Below are 15,479 nucleotides of genomic sequence, written 5' to 3' on the forward strand. Positions count from 1 at the left end.
TGAGATGAGGTTTATAAAACTTGTAAAATATGTTCCTTATCTTGATATTGATGAACGACAAGTTGAGTGTTTTGTGTATGGATTAAACCCCCGAATCAGGCCATGGTCAAAATGTGGGGGCCATCGTCAATAACATAGGTAGTTGAATGTGTCCTTGACTTGCGAGAGTGAGTGCGAGAACATCTCTTAGAAGATAGCTAGTATTTAAAAGTAAGATCTAGGCTTGATAGTAAAGGTCCAAAAGAACCTATGTCTAAGGGATATGAACTAAAGGATGATGAATTGCTATGATTCCATGGCAAGATATATATTCCTGATAATGGAGATATCCGAAATACCATCCTTAAGGAAGCCCACAGAGCACTGTATTGTGCGCATCCTGGTGTAAAGAAGATGTATGCTGATATAAAGAAACTCTTCTTTTGGGCAGGCATGAAGCGCGATATTGTCGAATTCGTTGCAAAATATCTTGAATGTCAGCAAGTGAAGGCTGACCATTGTCACCCAGTGGGTCTCCTGCAACCTCATGACATTCCTATGACTAAATGGGAAGTGATTTCTATGGATTTTATCGTGGAGCTACCTCTTACCCCACAAAGGCACAATGCCATTCTGGTCGTGGTAGATAAACTAACGAAAAGTGCTCACTTTATTCCTGTAAAAGATACTTATGAGGTTGCTGACATAGCTCAGGTATTTATAAATGAAATCATTAGATTTCATGGAGTTCCTAAGAAGATCATATCAGATAGGGATACTCGATTCACTTCAAGATTCTGGACTTGTATGCAATCAGCTTTAGGAACTCAACTAAATTTAAGTACAACATATCACCCTGAGACTGATGGGTAGACAGAAAGAGTGAACCAAGTAATAGAAAATATGTTGAGAATGTATATGGGCCAATAAACACACTAGGAAAAATATTTACCCTTGGTTGAATCTGCATACAATAACAACTACCACAATTCAATCAGAATGCCTCCATTTGAAGCATTTTACCTGTAGACCTTGCAGAATACAATTAAGTTGGGACAATTTAGAGGATCGAGTAATAGTGAGTTCAAAATTAATTTAAGAGATGGAGGAACAAGTAAAACAAATTAAGCAACTATTAAAAGAAGCACAAGGTAGACAAAAAATTATGCTGATGCTCATAGGACAAATAGGAATTATGAAGTAGGGGATCAAGATTTTATCCACATGAGACCAAACAAAAGCACCATTTTTTTTGGAAAAGGAACAAAATTGTCGCCCCGGTTTATTGGGCCATTCAAAATTCTAGAAAAGGTTGGACCTGTCGCTTATCGTCTTGTACTGCCACCCCACTTACATAAAGTTTATAATGTTTTTCATATATCTGTATTAAGACATTATATAGTTGACAAATTGCATAACCTTCAATGGAAGGAACTGCAGGGATTAGACGAGGGAACCATTTCAGTCGAACCATTACGTATACTGGAATGTAGGGTTCGAAAGCTTAGGGACCACCTAGTAGACCTAGTTAAGATCTAGTGGGACAAGTATAGTCGCAGATCGACTACTTGGAAGACACAGAGGCCATATGCCAAAAATACCCCAACTTGTTTTGATTTTGAAGCACTTAAAATCTTATTGTATATATTTACCTTATTTTGGTGTAATGTTCCAAACTTGGATAAACAATGATATGTAAAGAAAAAACAAATACAACACCAGAAATTTCAAACATTTAACAAATACTCATAAAAACTCCAGAAGTAAGAACCAACTGAGCCATTTTATTAATCAAATGGAGCAAGTACAATAGTATGGAAGAAGTGCACCTAGGCTTGCCTCAATGGCAAGCGTGACAAAGCCCAGGTGATAAAACAATAAGCCCAAATGCTGATAACAAATGCTCTGCGTTGCCTAGAAAATCTGCATTGTCTGCTGGAAAGGAACTGCTAGAAACCCCACCTCCAGTGCTCAGAAAATGCTGCAAAATTAACCTCAAGCTCCTTGACCAAAACCCACCAAAACCCAAAAATGGTTTGGTTTGGTTTTGACCTCCCAAAATCAACCCCCAAAAGGCCCTACGCCCTCCAAGAAATGGTTTGGTCTGGTTTTGACCTCCCAAAATCAACCCCCAAAAGGCCCTACTCCCTCCAAGACTGTTGAAGCACACTGCCTGCCAATGCACCAACAAAATCCTCCTCAAATACTCTAGAAAAGTAGCAATCACCTCCACTAATGTTTCCCTTGTCTCTCCCGACAAGGATCAACCTCAATAGTTGAGTCTCCACCTCCCACGTGTGCCCAATATCCTCCCTCTGCACTGGCCCAGGAAGTGCGAAAATCCCACTGAATAGTAGCTCTCTCCTCCAACCCAAAAACTCACCCAAATGGCAGCAAAACACCAGAGCCTCCCTTCCGAAATTTCTCCCGGCCAAAGCTCCTCTGAAGAACGTCAAAATCACAACTCGGCTTCTCCCACTACGTCCTCCAGAAATATGCACCACCTGGAGATGCTAAATACAACTGCTGGAAACCACACTGAAAATCTCTTTCGAAAGAATGTGGATGAATCCTCTCTAGGGTGGCACTCGAAGCCCCCCAAAGAAAGTGTGAGTTCCGTGCTTGAAGAACTCTTGCTAAACAACAAGTGACCTGGCTAAGAAGCTTGAGCAACCAAGAAAAAATTCAATATGCCAAAGATGCTCGAATGAGGAGTGTTGCCTTCCTTATATAGATTTCATGGAGCACTTTTCCCTCCATTTTCCCTCCTTCGTGGGTCCCTCACTTAACCATCGACTTCCCCTCTCATGCAATTCGAACTAGGGAGTGCGTATTTTCCTAGTGTGGGTGGCCCCCACATGTTACTTAACAAAACCAAAAATAACTTACTACTAATGTCTAAGCCTCCTAATAAAATCGAATGGGCCCCATCTCCTCCAAAATTGGCCCCAAAATGTAGAGATTAATCATGTTCCAAAATAATTTAGGAAGGGACATTACATTTGGTGAGATACTATTATTTTGAACTATTCTATAACTATGAAGGATTATGCCTAAGACTACTTTCAAATTATTTGCTTAACATTGTTGGTACATGGATACAGGTATTAAATATGTTATTTGCTTAACATTGTCAATACATGGACACTGATATGAAATATGTTATTTTCTTAACATTGTTGATACATGGATACCAATATGAAGCATATTTATTGCTTAACATTGTTGGTACATGATACTAATATGAATTATGAATTATGTTATAAATGTGATATCTCTAATTTTCTTTTGATAAGATGGAAATAAAAGAATGACTAAACTTGACTACTGTTAGTTTTTGTAGCACTAGATGTGTTCTAGCCACGAAATTTGGTGGAAAGGCTAGAATACATGTATTCTTCAAAACCCAAAAATTGTTTGTGAAAATTCCACCTAGAGATGACTTAATTAAAATAATTAATCATTTTTTAAATGTTTCTTAAGTCTAAATTTAGGAAATCTGATTAATTAAAGGGTATCAATTAAGTCATGGTGAGAATCTTCTAGAAAAAGACATGGATCAAGTTCTAGTAAATCTTAGCCATCGAATTAAGTTTTAATCATGGCTGTTGATGTCTCAACGAGATATTATAAGAAGAAACTCAATTTGGCTTGGAGAACACACATCAGACACCAAATGGGGCTTGGAGAACACACATCAGACACCAGCAGTTCGATTTCATTGGCTGATTGAACTCCAAAGTAACAGTGCTGAGTTGCCAGAGAGAGAGAGCTAGTGAGCTCGAAGCAGTGAGAGAGGGGCAGGGATAGTAAGGCCAAAGGAAGATTTTCCTGTTCCGGTGAGTGCATTGTAGAGAGGCAGTGAGTGCCATAGAGAGGCAGTGTAGAGCCACACAAAGGCAACACAGTGCTTCAGAGGGGATTTCGTATTCTACTGGGGAGAAGCAGTGATTCAGTGCTAGAAGTCGAAGAGAGAGATCTGAGGCCAGAAGGGTCCATCTTCCAGACAATAGTTGATCAAATAACGATAGGGAAGCAGTTCTGAGTTGTGGGACGCAGTACTGTGTACATTGACGCAGGGACTGCGCAGAGGTAGCAGAGAGCAACTCTTCTTGAGCCAAGGTCAGTGTTGGATCACCTGTGGGAGTGAGATTTTTCTCACTAGACTTATTGTTAGTCATTTCTCTGTATGGATTGCTAGATTTGCGCATCCATAGTTTTGTACTCAGATTTACTACTGTATAATATTAAAATCCTCAGCTGATGCATCAATTTTTCCAAGTTGGGTTTTTCTGGTGTTGATTTGGGGTAGCATTGGATGTGCTCTAGCCACGAAAATTGGTGGAGAGGCTAAGGCACATGAGATCTCCAATACTCAGAAAGGGTTTGGGCAGATTCTAAACAGTTTGGGAGATATTAAAATAATTAATATTTTTAATGGAGTCCCTAAGTATAAACTTAAGGAAAATAAAATATTAATGTGAATTAATATAAAACTGTGTTAGAAGGGTCAAAAGTCATGGATCAAGCCAGATTTAATTTTAGCCGTTGATTATGGACATAATTTTGGCTGTTGATTTGTCAACGAGAAAAGTATAAGAGGAGGCTTGAGGGTCACTTGGAGAACATACTGAGGGAGACCAGTTAGTTCAATTTCTGGAGTAGGGTTAGCTAAGAAATTGAACCAGTGGTTTGGTGAGCAGTCAGGAGGCAGCAAGTACGGAGCAGAGAGGCGGGATCAACCACTGGAGATCAGCACTGAGGCATGAGAAGTAGACATAGGGCTTTTCAGGCAGACGCAGAGGCAGCAACAGACTGTACAGTCGCTAGCTGGGCCTGCGTGGGTGATGCAGAGAGGCCCAGGGCTAACGCAGTCAAGCAGGGGCTGACGTAGAGGGTTTGAGAGCCATGCAGAGGTCAGCCGGGCTGACGCTGGGATTGGGAGAAGTGCTGGAGAATTATTTCTCTCTGTGGGTAAGCCAGTTTGGCACCATGTTGTACTGAAGAATTGCTGAATAATAAAATCCTCCCTTGCTGCACCATTTTCCCACATTGGGTTTTTCTGGGAACTGTTGTCCAAAATATTTGTGTCAATGTGTTAATACTTGTGCATATGTTTATTTCTGTATTATGATGTGATATCTGCAACGATATTTATTTTAATGTTTATTGAAGTAATTTCATAAATAAGTAGGAAAAATAAATCAGTTGGTGCAGTGATAGAATTTTCACATCTGGGGACTTAGTCCAAAAATAATTGTGTATTTGTGTGTGTGTGCATCTATTCTTCCAACATTTTTATTTCTTCCGTGGTATTTTATTTGTGAAGGCTGCAGTGTATTAGTTTTGATATTTACCGTGGAACACAATAAATAATTTGTTCAATTCATTTAACAAATAGATTAAACTAAATCAGTTTCTGCAGTAGGATTCTAGGTTTCAGAATTCTCACAACTACGTAATATGACAACGAAGTTACAATTGCATTGACTAAACATAGCCAAATATATTATATGAACTCAAAGATCAATATTGTAGATAGCAACATATTTGGAATGCACATAAACTGTTATTTGAATATAATTTGCTTTAAATGTATTGATGCATATGTTATAATGTGTGGACAAGTGTTTACATTGTAGATAGTATCGTTACCAAACCAACCATGTGATGACAAAACTCCAAGAACAATTGAAGCTCAATGAGATTCCATGATAGGGTGTTGACCTTGGTCCTACTAGGAGTGGTGGAGGTGTTGTCCACCGTTTTTCCTCCAAAAACCTAGAGTTATGGGAGGACTGTGCGAGTCACGCTTCTTCAGACGTGTGATGATGACTGCCAGATGCCTACTAGGAAACCAGGTCGATATAATCAATGCTGTCACCCTTGAGGTTTATGAATGGTTAGATCAGTATAGCTAATGCCATGACATACTCCAGTAGAAGACGGATAGGATGGGAGCATAAGAGATTAGGAAGGATAGGATGATTCTAGAATAGTTTGGGAATCCGATTGGGGCAGAGTATGACTATTAAGGTTGTAAAATTATAAATGTTCAAAACGCAAATTTTAAAGTGCCCTCTCGTTAAACAAAAATTCAATTATGAAACACAATTCTTACATGATTATACTAATTGCTAAACGATTACTAATATACTATATAAACTTTAACTTCGGAACAAAGTTTTCTAAAAGAAGGGTGTATGTAATGACCCATCGCTTATTATAGGGAACACAAGAATATTAGCATGCACACGATGCATTCATATGATAGCTGTAGATGCATGCGTCGTATGTACTGCACTAGTATACATACTGGCTAATATTGGAAAATGTCGAAGTTTTGGGTAATGAATTGATTATCAAAGTAAATCCCTAACTCACCAAGAATATAATGAATACATCAAGTGAGGTACTTGATATGTATACCACCTATATATATATATATATATCTGATTAACGCATTTATAAAAAAAAATAATAACAATGAATTAGGAACAAAATTTGTTCAATTTATAATTTAAATTAATAAAAATAAATAAAGTAATTTATTTAATATACAAATAAGGTACTTTATTTAATTTATAATTAAAGTGATTTACTTAAATTTTAAATGAAGTAATTTATTTTAAGTACAAATTAAATAAATTGAAATATATCAGCTCATCAACTAACAATACAATTACATCTAATGCTCCATCACATTAATATAACCGTCTCTACTAAAAAATAAAGGAGGGTTCTAGAAAGTACGGGACGAACAACAGAGCAAAAGAGAAGACGGTGATGGGTTTTTCAGACGGTGGAGTTTGGAGCATATAAAGGAGTCGAGGAGACCATGAAAAAAGGGAAGAAAGGCACACAATGAGAGTTTTATTTATGAACTGTGGGAGAAATGGAAAGAAACACAGAGTCTTGAGCAATTGTTCTTGGGGTTTTGGACATGGGGCCCAGAAGACCTCCAATTCAAAGTCTTTTGGGTCTAGGAAATGAACAGGTTGATCCCAAATAGGCTAGGAGGTAACGGTCAATTTGGTCGTAGGAGTGGGAGCAACAACAGACAATAAACGTCTCCAAATTGATTTCCAGGTATTCTTCAGCATTTAATGGTTAAATTCCAGTTCAAATTTACTGTCTGGTTATAATTCAAAATTTGGGTTCTACATTGTTGTAGGGAGACAACTAGAATGTATAGGGCAGGGATGAGAGTGACAACCCCCGCCCTGAGCGTTGTCGTGTCTTGCCTATACAGTTTGGGCGACAACATGCCCAATAACTATCTCAGACATAAAACTCATTGATTCCCTTAGGGACATGCTAGGAGTGGCATGATGAAGAAGATGGTTGGAGGACAAGATATCAACAACTAGGCTGCTCGTCACAATAATCAAATTCAAAAGGGTCAACCAATGCTGGTTCATCATGTTCAAAATTTATGCTACCTAAACGTCACTGAGGGATGAGCACAGGAAGATCTAAGGATATGGGTGATGAAAATCACAAGTACAGGGTGTCATACAATATGAGGTGTAACAAGAGGGACACATGATATATACATGAGATCTTAGGTATTGATATTGTGGATAGAAGATTGGGGGATTTCTACTAGGTTGAATTCCACAATCATAATATCAGGTTGTTGATTGGTTGGACAACTCAAAGGTGGATTGCATACATCTTTTGCGCTACACTTGGTCCATATAAATATGTGATTTGGGACAAGTGATTGTTTTGATATGACAAAATTGAGGGTGGTAGACTTAACATAGTCTGATAGCCACATCGTGTATTTACTAGGTGTTAGAATCAGAGAATAACGTGATGTAGGACATAATGTCTTAATGTCACATGTTATCATAAGAGACAAGTTCAGACATGTAAAGTCTAAATTTTTTTTAAGCTGTCTTAACATAATTTTAGTTGTGTATATGTGTTTGTCTCTCTCATGAGACATTGAATAATATTATGTATACTCTTTCTTTGCAAGTTTACTATGTATGCACATAATTTAATATATCAATCCTTCCATAGATTTTGAATGGCTTGTTGTAAGCGTCACAAATGTAATTTGCATTGGTTTGTTAGCAATAATTCCAATTCAGGGTCAGGTAAATTAGTTCAGAACATCTGTTAGCCATATTTTCTAACTTTAGAAATGTTTAGGTCACAGTTTCTACATGAATGTGATAGCTCCTTCATGGTGTTTGTAGGTAGGAATTCCATGTTGGATCAATGTTGCCTTGGCAATAAAACCCCCATAACATTAGTGATTTGACTATTGGTTAATCATAGGATGCTTCTAATCTATGTAGAAACTAGGGATAATTTGTAATTATGTACTAGGTGTTTACGTTAAATCCCCAAAAAGGAAAGGAAACAAGAAAATGTAATTCTGACTTAAACTGGACCTATTTATGTACCTTGCAGAGTAGAGCAGAGTAATGATTAGTATGGAATGAATCCCACCATATTTATTTTTGGATACCTTTAACCTGATTGGAATTCAAGAGATTTGACAATACTCATGAAATTTCCAAATCAAATATGGTAATGTCATATTGGAAGGAGACTTATAATGTTAGGCATGAATTGTAATACACCTGTTTTTTGCTAATTTTGATGTATATTTCACATAGTGAGTCTTTATGGACAGGCTTACCCAGGACGACTAACAGGTGGACTAGAAGCTGATGTGATGGCTGCAAATGAGCTGTCAACCCATGCATTCCTCCAGGCAAGCCATTATATTTCTTTTTCTTTCTGAATTGATCTCAATCTGTAGCAAAATATCCATGTTCACTTAATTTGATTTCGCAGGAATAGTTAAGATTGAGGACTTTTATGCACAGTTTTGCATTTAATTGGGTAAATCTGGAATAAATATTAGAAGTTTACCAACCCTTATGTATGGATGTCAAATCTTTTCTGCCTTGATTTAGCAAACTATAAAAGTGCCTTCCTGCTCCTATAGTGACCTCTTATTTTGGTTCAATTGTTTTGCTAGTTGGATTGTCAGAGGGAAGCATTCCTGGAAGCTAGAAATCATCTTTGAAGTTTGGATCTATAAACAGTGGGCTCGGTTGAATTAGTTATCATATATGTTTTGTTAGATTAGATCTTTTTGGGCTTTAAAGTGAATCTAAAGATAATATTTGTCATGGTGGTGAGACTTGCTGTTATAATTGAAAATTTCAACAAGGAGATAACAGTTACAGTTTGAAAACTTTCAAAATTTTCAATGGAGAGATATCTCTGCTCTTTTTTAATATATTTTCTTCCTTTCATTGCCTTATCTCTAGTTGTCATTTCCCTATTTGGCAAGTAACTTCTCTTTTTAGATCTTAGGCTTTTGTGATCCATAATGTAGTAAGGATGTCTTTCGGATTAATCACATCAGTATTATTTGGTCGACGTTTCGAACCAGCTAATGTGGTTCATCCTCAAGACAAAGGTGAAAAAATCCATAGATCCTAATGAATAAATAGCAAGGATGCATCAGAGTCCAGAATTAGCCATTAGAAACTAGCCGTTAGGAAATTAGTTATTTAATTAATAAATTAATATATTTTTTTATTTTTAAATTCCAATCAAAAGACTAGCTGTTATAAAATTAGCCGTTAATTATAAACATTTAATTATTTATTAATATTAAAATTATTATATATATATTACTTGTTAGACTAACCAAATAAGAAATTATTTATTACTCATATTAAAATATGACCAGAGTCAAATCAAAAACATATTAGTAATACAAACTAATAAATCAATAAATAGAATAATGAAAATATAATTATTTATTAATAATATTTAAATTATTCTATATATATTATTTAACCCAACAAGAAATTATTTATTACTAATATTAAAATATTATATATGAATTTTTTATTATAATAACCATTTTTATTATAAAATGACTAGATTCAAATAAAAAACAAATTAAAAATACCAACTAACTTATTTCTATTTCATAAATAAATAAATCAATAAATAGACATAAAAATATTAATATAATTTTTACCAATAGTTTATACATATATGAAATTACTCATTACCTATAAAAATACCAACTAATCTTATTTCTATTTCATAAATAAATAAATCAATAAATAGACAAATAAAAATATTAATATAATTTTTACCAATAGTTTATACATATATGAAATTACTCATTACCTATAAAAATGAAGAAGGGAATAATCAAGATAAAAGCGCTGGAATCCAGCTCTTACTCAATTTCCATTTATCATCTATTGAGATTGCTAGCATGTTTCTCAATCTCAATAGCCTCTCTTAGCTTCCTATGGTGGAAATGATTGAACCCTGGGAATGACCTTCGCATCCTCAATGCAAACATGGTGCTTATATTTCTCTGCAAGAGCTGATGAGCGAGATTGGTTGTGCCTGATGTCTGCAACATGCTTTTGGATTCATAGGCATTCGCCTTTTTTTTGAAAATGTATTGTTATACAAAATATTTAAAAAAGTCACCTCAACAAAGATCAGAACAAATCAAATCTCGTGATTTCAAAGGATGATTATCAAGGCTGCAAGAGCCATGAGCAATATTGTCATCAAATCCAAAGCAAGGTTAAATAAGTTCTTATCAAATAAAAAACAAGGTGAACGATGCAGACAATGGGATCACCAAAAGAATTCAAATAAACTTAGAATAAGCAAAAGTTATCAGGTTGTCCCAAGATGTTTTGGGTAGGTTGGCTACAACAAGCCCCCGCCCTCTCATTAGGAGGTGGGTTGAGAGGAACCAACATGCTCTTTTTCTATGACAAATGTAGCAGACTTCTCTGGAGCCAAGCTAGGGCTAACTGCCGGGGTCAGTTGGGCCTTTTGAGCTTGAGGAGCTTTTCTCTTTTTGACAAATTTCACCCCTTTTTCATTGTTTGTAAAGGGTCATAGGCTGCTTGAGCCTTCCCTTGCTCATCCTCAAAGGTTTATGATTTTATAGTTTTGGTTTGGCCAATAAGGGGTAACCCCTAATCCCATGGTTTGGGCTTTGACCTTGTTACCCAACAAAATGGGTAACCCTATAAGAGAAAATTTAAACATCTAGCCGTTGTCATATTCTATTTTAAAAATTATTCCTCAAAATATTTCTGGCATTGTACATTTGTATAATTTGTAAATAGATTTTGTATAATAAATTTTTGTAAATAAATTTTATTTTCTAACCCTTGTTTTGCAGCTAGGGTTTGGGGTTTTGATTTTTTTTTTTTTTTTTTTTTTGCATATAGTGGGTTTTTGGGTACTTGTATTTTTATTTGTGTAGATCAGATCCAGGTGATTTGAAGAGATTTCTTGGGGTTTTGAGTTAGATCTAGGCCCTTGAGGTTGCCACATTCATTGAGGAGAGATTGGACAAGTGATCTTGAAGGCTTAGGGCCTTTGTTTCGACCTCTAAACCCTTGCTCATTTCACTGTTTTATTTCAGCAAGTTAAATAATTCATAACAGTGATAAAAGACATTCTAAACTAGCCTAAAATCAATTCATAAATTGTCGAACACACAAAGGAATCAACTGCATGAGTTGGGCTAATCTTATTTAAGTGAATTTCACATATTTCATTGACTGATATCTCTGCATAATAGGCCTAATCAGATATGATATAACACTGAAAATTGCATCATAAGAGGCCGAAATATCTAATATTTCATATTTTCAAGATCAGTGTGACTTGTGGGTTCTCATTGCTCATATTTGGCTAGTACATGCTCATCATTGTGCACCTAAAATAGGATCTAAAGTGGTTTTACTTACTGCTATCATAAATCTAGCTTAATATTGGAATACGAGTAGCATAAATGCTCTCATTGCTTTACATTTCTAATTGGCTACTTGTCTAATTGATTTTAAGTGCTGTTGTGGAGAAGGTTGTTAAGCATTGAAATCTAACGTTTGTTTGTCTTTTGTAAGCTCATTTTCATAAGGCCATTGACTTTGCACTAAATTCACTCATACAAGCACTTAATCCATAATAGAATATCATTGTATGTCTCTTAGGTGAATTTGACTAATCTTATTGGCATAACTCCAATTGTGCATCATTGAACATTTTTGTGACCTTCAGGTTCTAAGAATCTAATTGGGTATGATTCAATAGAAATATCTTGACATCCAAGTGTTCTTTGTTTAAAGGCCTCTAATCTATTTGAATTGGTGTTAAGTAACATTGAGCATATCTTGAATAATATTGGCATTGAAATATCTTGGAAGCTTCTAATTGAAGTAAGAGCATTGATAATCTTGTGATAATAATCATTGGTACTGTAATATTCCTAGCTAATTGGAATATTCGATTTTGCTTAATTTTAGACTTCTATAGTTATTTATGAATAAAAAAGGTGAGGAAGGAGGACATGACATAACTCACTTTTAGAATAGAAAGTCACTTCCTAGTAGCACAACATTGTGACTTATAGGGGAGCCAAGGGGGCCAAAGGGGGACGCAGAGATGGAGCCCACGCAGACACTTGGAGGGACTGCGCAGGAGGAAAGAAACATGTGGCAAGAGGGGAATTACGTTGGAGGAGGTGAGCCTTGGGGTTGAGAGAGGCAAAGGCTATAAAAGAGAGAGAAGCCCCTTCATTTTGATCATTCAGTTATGTGCATTTGTGATAGTCATTTCGACTTAGAGCACGCTCTCTGTTTAGCTAGTTTGCAACATTGTTTAGTGCATTGAGTGTCTCCGTTCGGAGATCTCACCCTTAGCCCCGGGGGACTTCGAGTGCCTGCTCGAGCAAGGTATTTCCATTGGCATTTCAACAGTAGTTTCATCAGCATTTCAGTAGCAGTTCCATTAGCGTTTTGGAGGACTGCGCAGCATTGAGAGGGGAACACAGTTCTTTCTGGCAGGAATCTGGGTTGAGGGTTGCAGGAGGATTTGTGCTGAGAGATAGAGCAGGGAATCAGCCCCTGCATATTGGAGAGTTTTTGTAGAGGTTTCAGGCAGATTTCAGGAGGGTTTCATTCAGTGGCAGCACAAAGCATTGAGGGATTGCGCAGAACCCCGAGGGGCTGATTTTCGTGGGTTGGCCATTTCAGAAAAGCTTTTTGGGCTTTTATGGGTTTCTTGAGTAGAGTCCGAATCCATAGTTTCAGCCTTTTCTGAGGAGCGGAGCAGCCCCAAATCCTCATTTGATTTCTAGCAGCAGCAACAACACGACAATTCTCTAGCAGGTTGGACACAGTTCAGAGAGGGGCCATTCTTTGCTATTCTGAGTGTATATCTTCACTTGCCTTGTGCAAGTCAAGGTGCCATCTTTCTGATCATCTCCTGTAGTCATTCTATTAGTCAGTATAATAAAATGGCTTAGCATTTCTCTCTGCATTTCTTGATTATCCGCTTATGGTTATATTGTTATATGTTGCACCATTGTTATTTGCATCTCTTGGAGCATTCTGGGCTATTATACCACTTGTGTGTTTTCCTATACTCTTAGACAGAGTCTGGAAAGGGCCAGGTAGCCTCCGGAACTCATCCTCTTTTCCAAGGCGACATATCTGGTAAATGCCCTCCCAGTCCATCTCTGGTTGGAGTTTGCTTGTGTTTGAGGAATATCCCTTATAAGGGATATTATAGTGGTGTCAGAGCATAGATCTGGCTCAGCCTGTAGAGCTAGCAATCTATGACACCGGGGGAAAAACCCTATATCTGTTATAGAGGTCGAAGATACAGAGACACTGGGTGTAGGTTGGAGAACACTTACGGAGAGGGAGACTGTGTTCCGGTGGTGGACGCAGAACAAGAGGAGCCTGTGGTGGACGCAGAACAGGAGAACCCTGTGGTGGACGCAAAACAGAAGGAGCCTGTGGGGGACGCAGAGCAGGAGGCTTTGATGGTGGATGATGACGGGAAGAGATTTGCGGATATGCTCCTCAAATCAGTGTAGGATCTGTCGAGGTAGATTGAGGTGATGGGGCAGAGATTCATGGCAGTAGAGGCCAGACAGCGTGAGAGCCCACGGGTATTCCAGGTTGGTGAGGGATTGGGCGCATCCCACCATTTGCCAGAGCAGCGTGATACTGCGCAGCAGGTGGCCTCACATGCCCCTACATGCTCTACCATGCCCACTTTCCTAGGAGCAGACACGGGGGCCGTAGCCCAACAGGGGGCAGAGCCCGGACATATGGGCGATTATTTTGCAAGTAGCAGGCTTATGGGTAGGAGTTCAGGGAAGCCCTCTCATTCAGAGATTTTGTTCAGCTCCAGCGGGATAGTAGACCCCGCGACCATCACAGAGGGTATCGACATTACCATGATGGTGACACCCACCGTGCAGCGAGTAGATTCCACTTGCCTACGTTTGATGGTTCATCAAACAGTTCGGCAAAGTCTTGGGTGGAGAAGCTGGACATTTATTTCCAGCTTAACCAGATGTCGGAGACAGAGGCCATCAAGGTGGCAACATTGCATTTGGATGGTGAGGCCCAGGATTGGTGGTTTCACGGGATGGTTACACTCGGGCACTCTATAGTGACGACATATGTCGAGTTTACCAGGAGATTGATGGAGCGATTTGATCAGAGGGATCCAGAGCAGCGTTTTGTTGAGCTGACGAGGCTCAAACAGACAGGGAGCCCAAAGACCTACATTGCAGATTTTTTGAGGGTCTCCGTGATGGTGCCAGACCTATCCATGGCACGGAGGGTCTATATGTATGTTGAGGGGTTATTAGAGCCACTTCGGGGTTTAGTCCGATCCACTATACCAGCCACACTCAAAGACGCTATCAGCAGGACCCGGGACTTACAGCATGTCTTACCCAGGACTTGGACACCTTACCCCCAGAGACAGACTTTTCAGTCCAAGGGGAAGGATGTGAGGATTCCACCTCCAAAGGGGAATCCAGGACGAGTATAGCTTGACGATGATGCCAGGAGGGAGTTGAAGAAGAAGCAGTTGTGCTTCACCTGTCAGGAGCCATGGGCACCAGGACATAGATGTGCTGTTGGTAAAGCACACTTTATTGAGGTCTTCTCCGAGGGCAGTGGAGAAGAGGATGATGAGGATGATGTGGAGGTACGAGATAGCGATGCTATACAGGGACCTTTGCCACCTCCACCGCCAGCAGCAGGTGGTGCATCTTTTGCACCCACTGGAGGGGCCCTTGTAGCATTGCGAGGAGTTCCCAAGTATCTGATGCTACGTGTACGAGGGACAGTACGTGGCCAGCGAGTATCGATTTTGGTTGACAGTGGGGCAACCCACAACTTCATCGATGCACAGATGGTTGAGCAGAGAGGTATACAGACAGAGAGCTTCGATGGGTTTTCAGTCTTAGTCCCAAGAGATCAGACCATGACGTGTGCTCGTTATGTCCTAGAGCTTTCAGTGACGATGGGCACCTACACATTGACTGACCACTTTTTCGTGGTCGATATTCTGGGCACCAACAATACTGGGTGTTCAGTGGCTTATCACTCTAGGGAAGGTCACGATGGATTGGAAGACCCTAGAGATGGAGTGGGATGATGAGA

At 38.5% G+C, this 15,479-nt stretch overlaps 1 protein-coding gene across 6 annotated transcripts in view; it reads left to right on the plus strand.

The window, feature by feature from the left end:
• The window catches only part of LOC149250798 (Protein kinase superfamily protein), a 351,978-nt gene that overhangs the window by 82,442 nt on the left and 254,057 nt on the right, over positions 1-15,479 (plus strand). For all 6 annotated transcript variants that reach the window (XR_016266837.1, XM_089459238.1, XM_089459241.1 and 3 more), the window contains exon 4: positions 8,633-8,713. Coding sequence is in view for 5 of the 6 variants with exons in the window: in XM_089459238.1 (XP_089315364.1) it covers positions 8,633-8,713 (81 nt within the window). In the remaining variant the exon portion in view is untranslated. The remainder of the gene's footprint in view (positions 1-8,632; positions 8,714-15,479) is intronic.

The sequence above is a fragment of the Pinus tabuliformis genome, chromosome 7 (assembly GCF_031772625.1).
Source record: "Pinus tabuliformis cultivar Carrire ecotype Pingquan chromosome 7, CPIR1, whole genome shotgun sequence".
Taxonomy (NCBI): Eukaryota; Viridiplantae; Streptophyta; class Pinopsida; order Pinales; family Pinaceae; genus Pinus; species Pinus tabuliformis.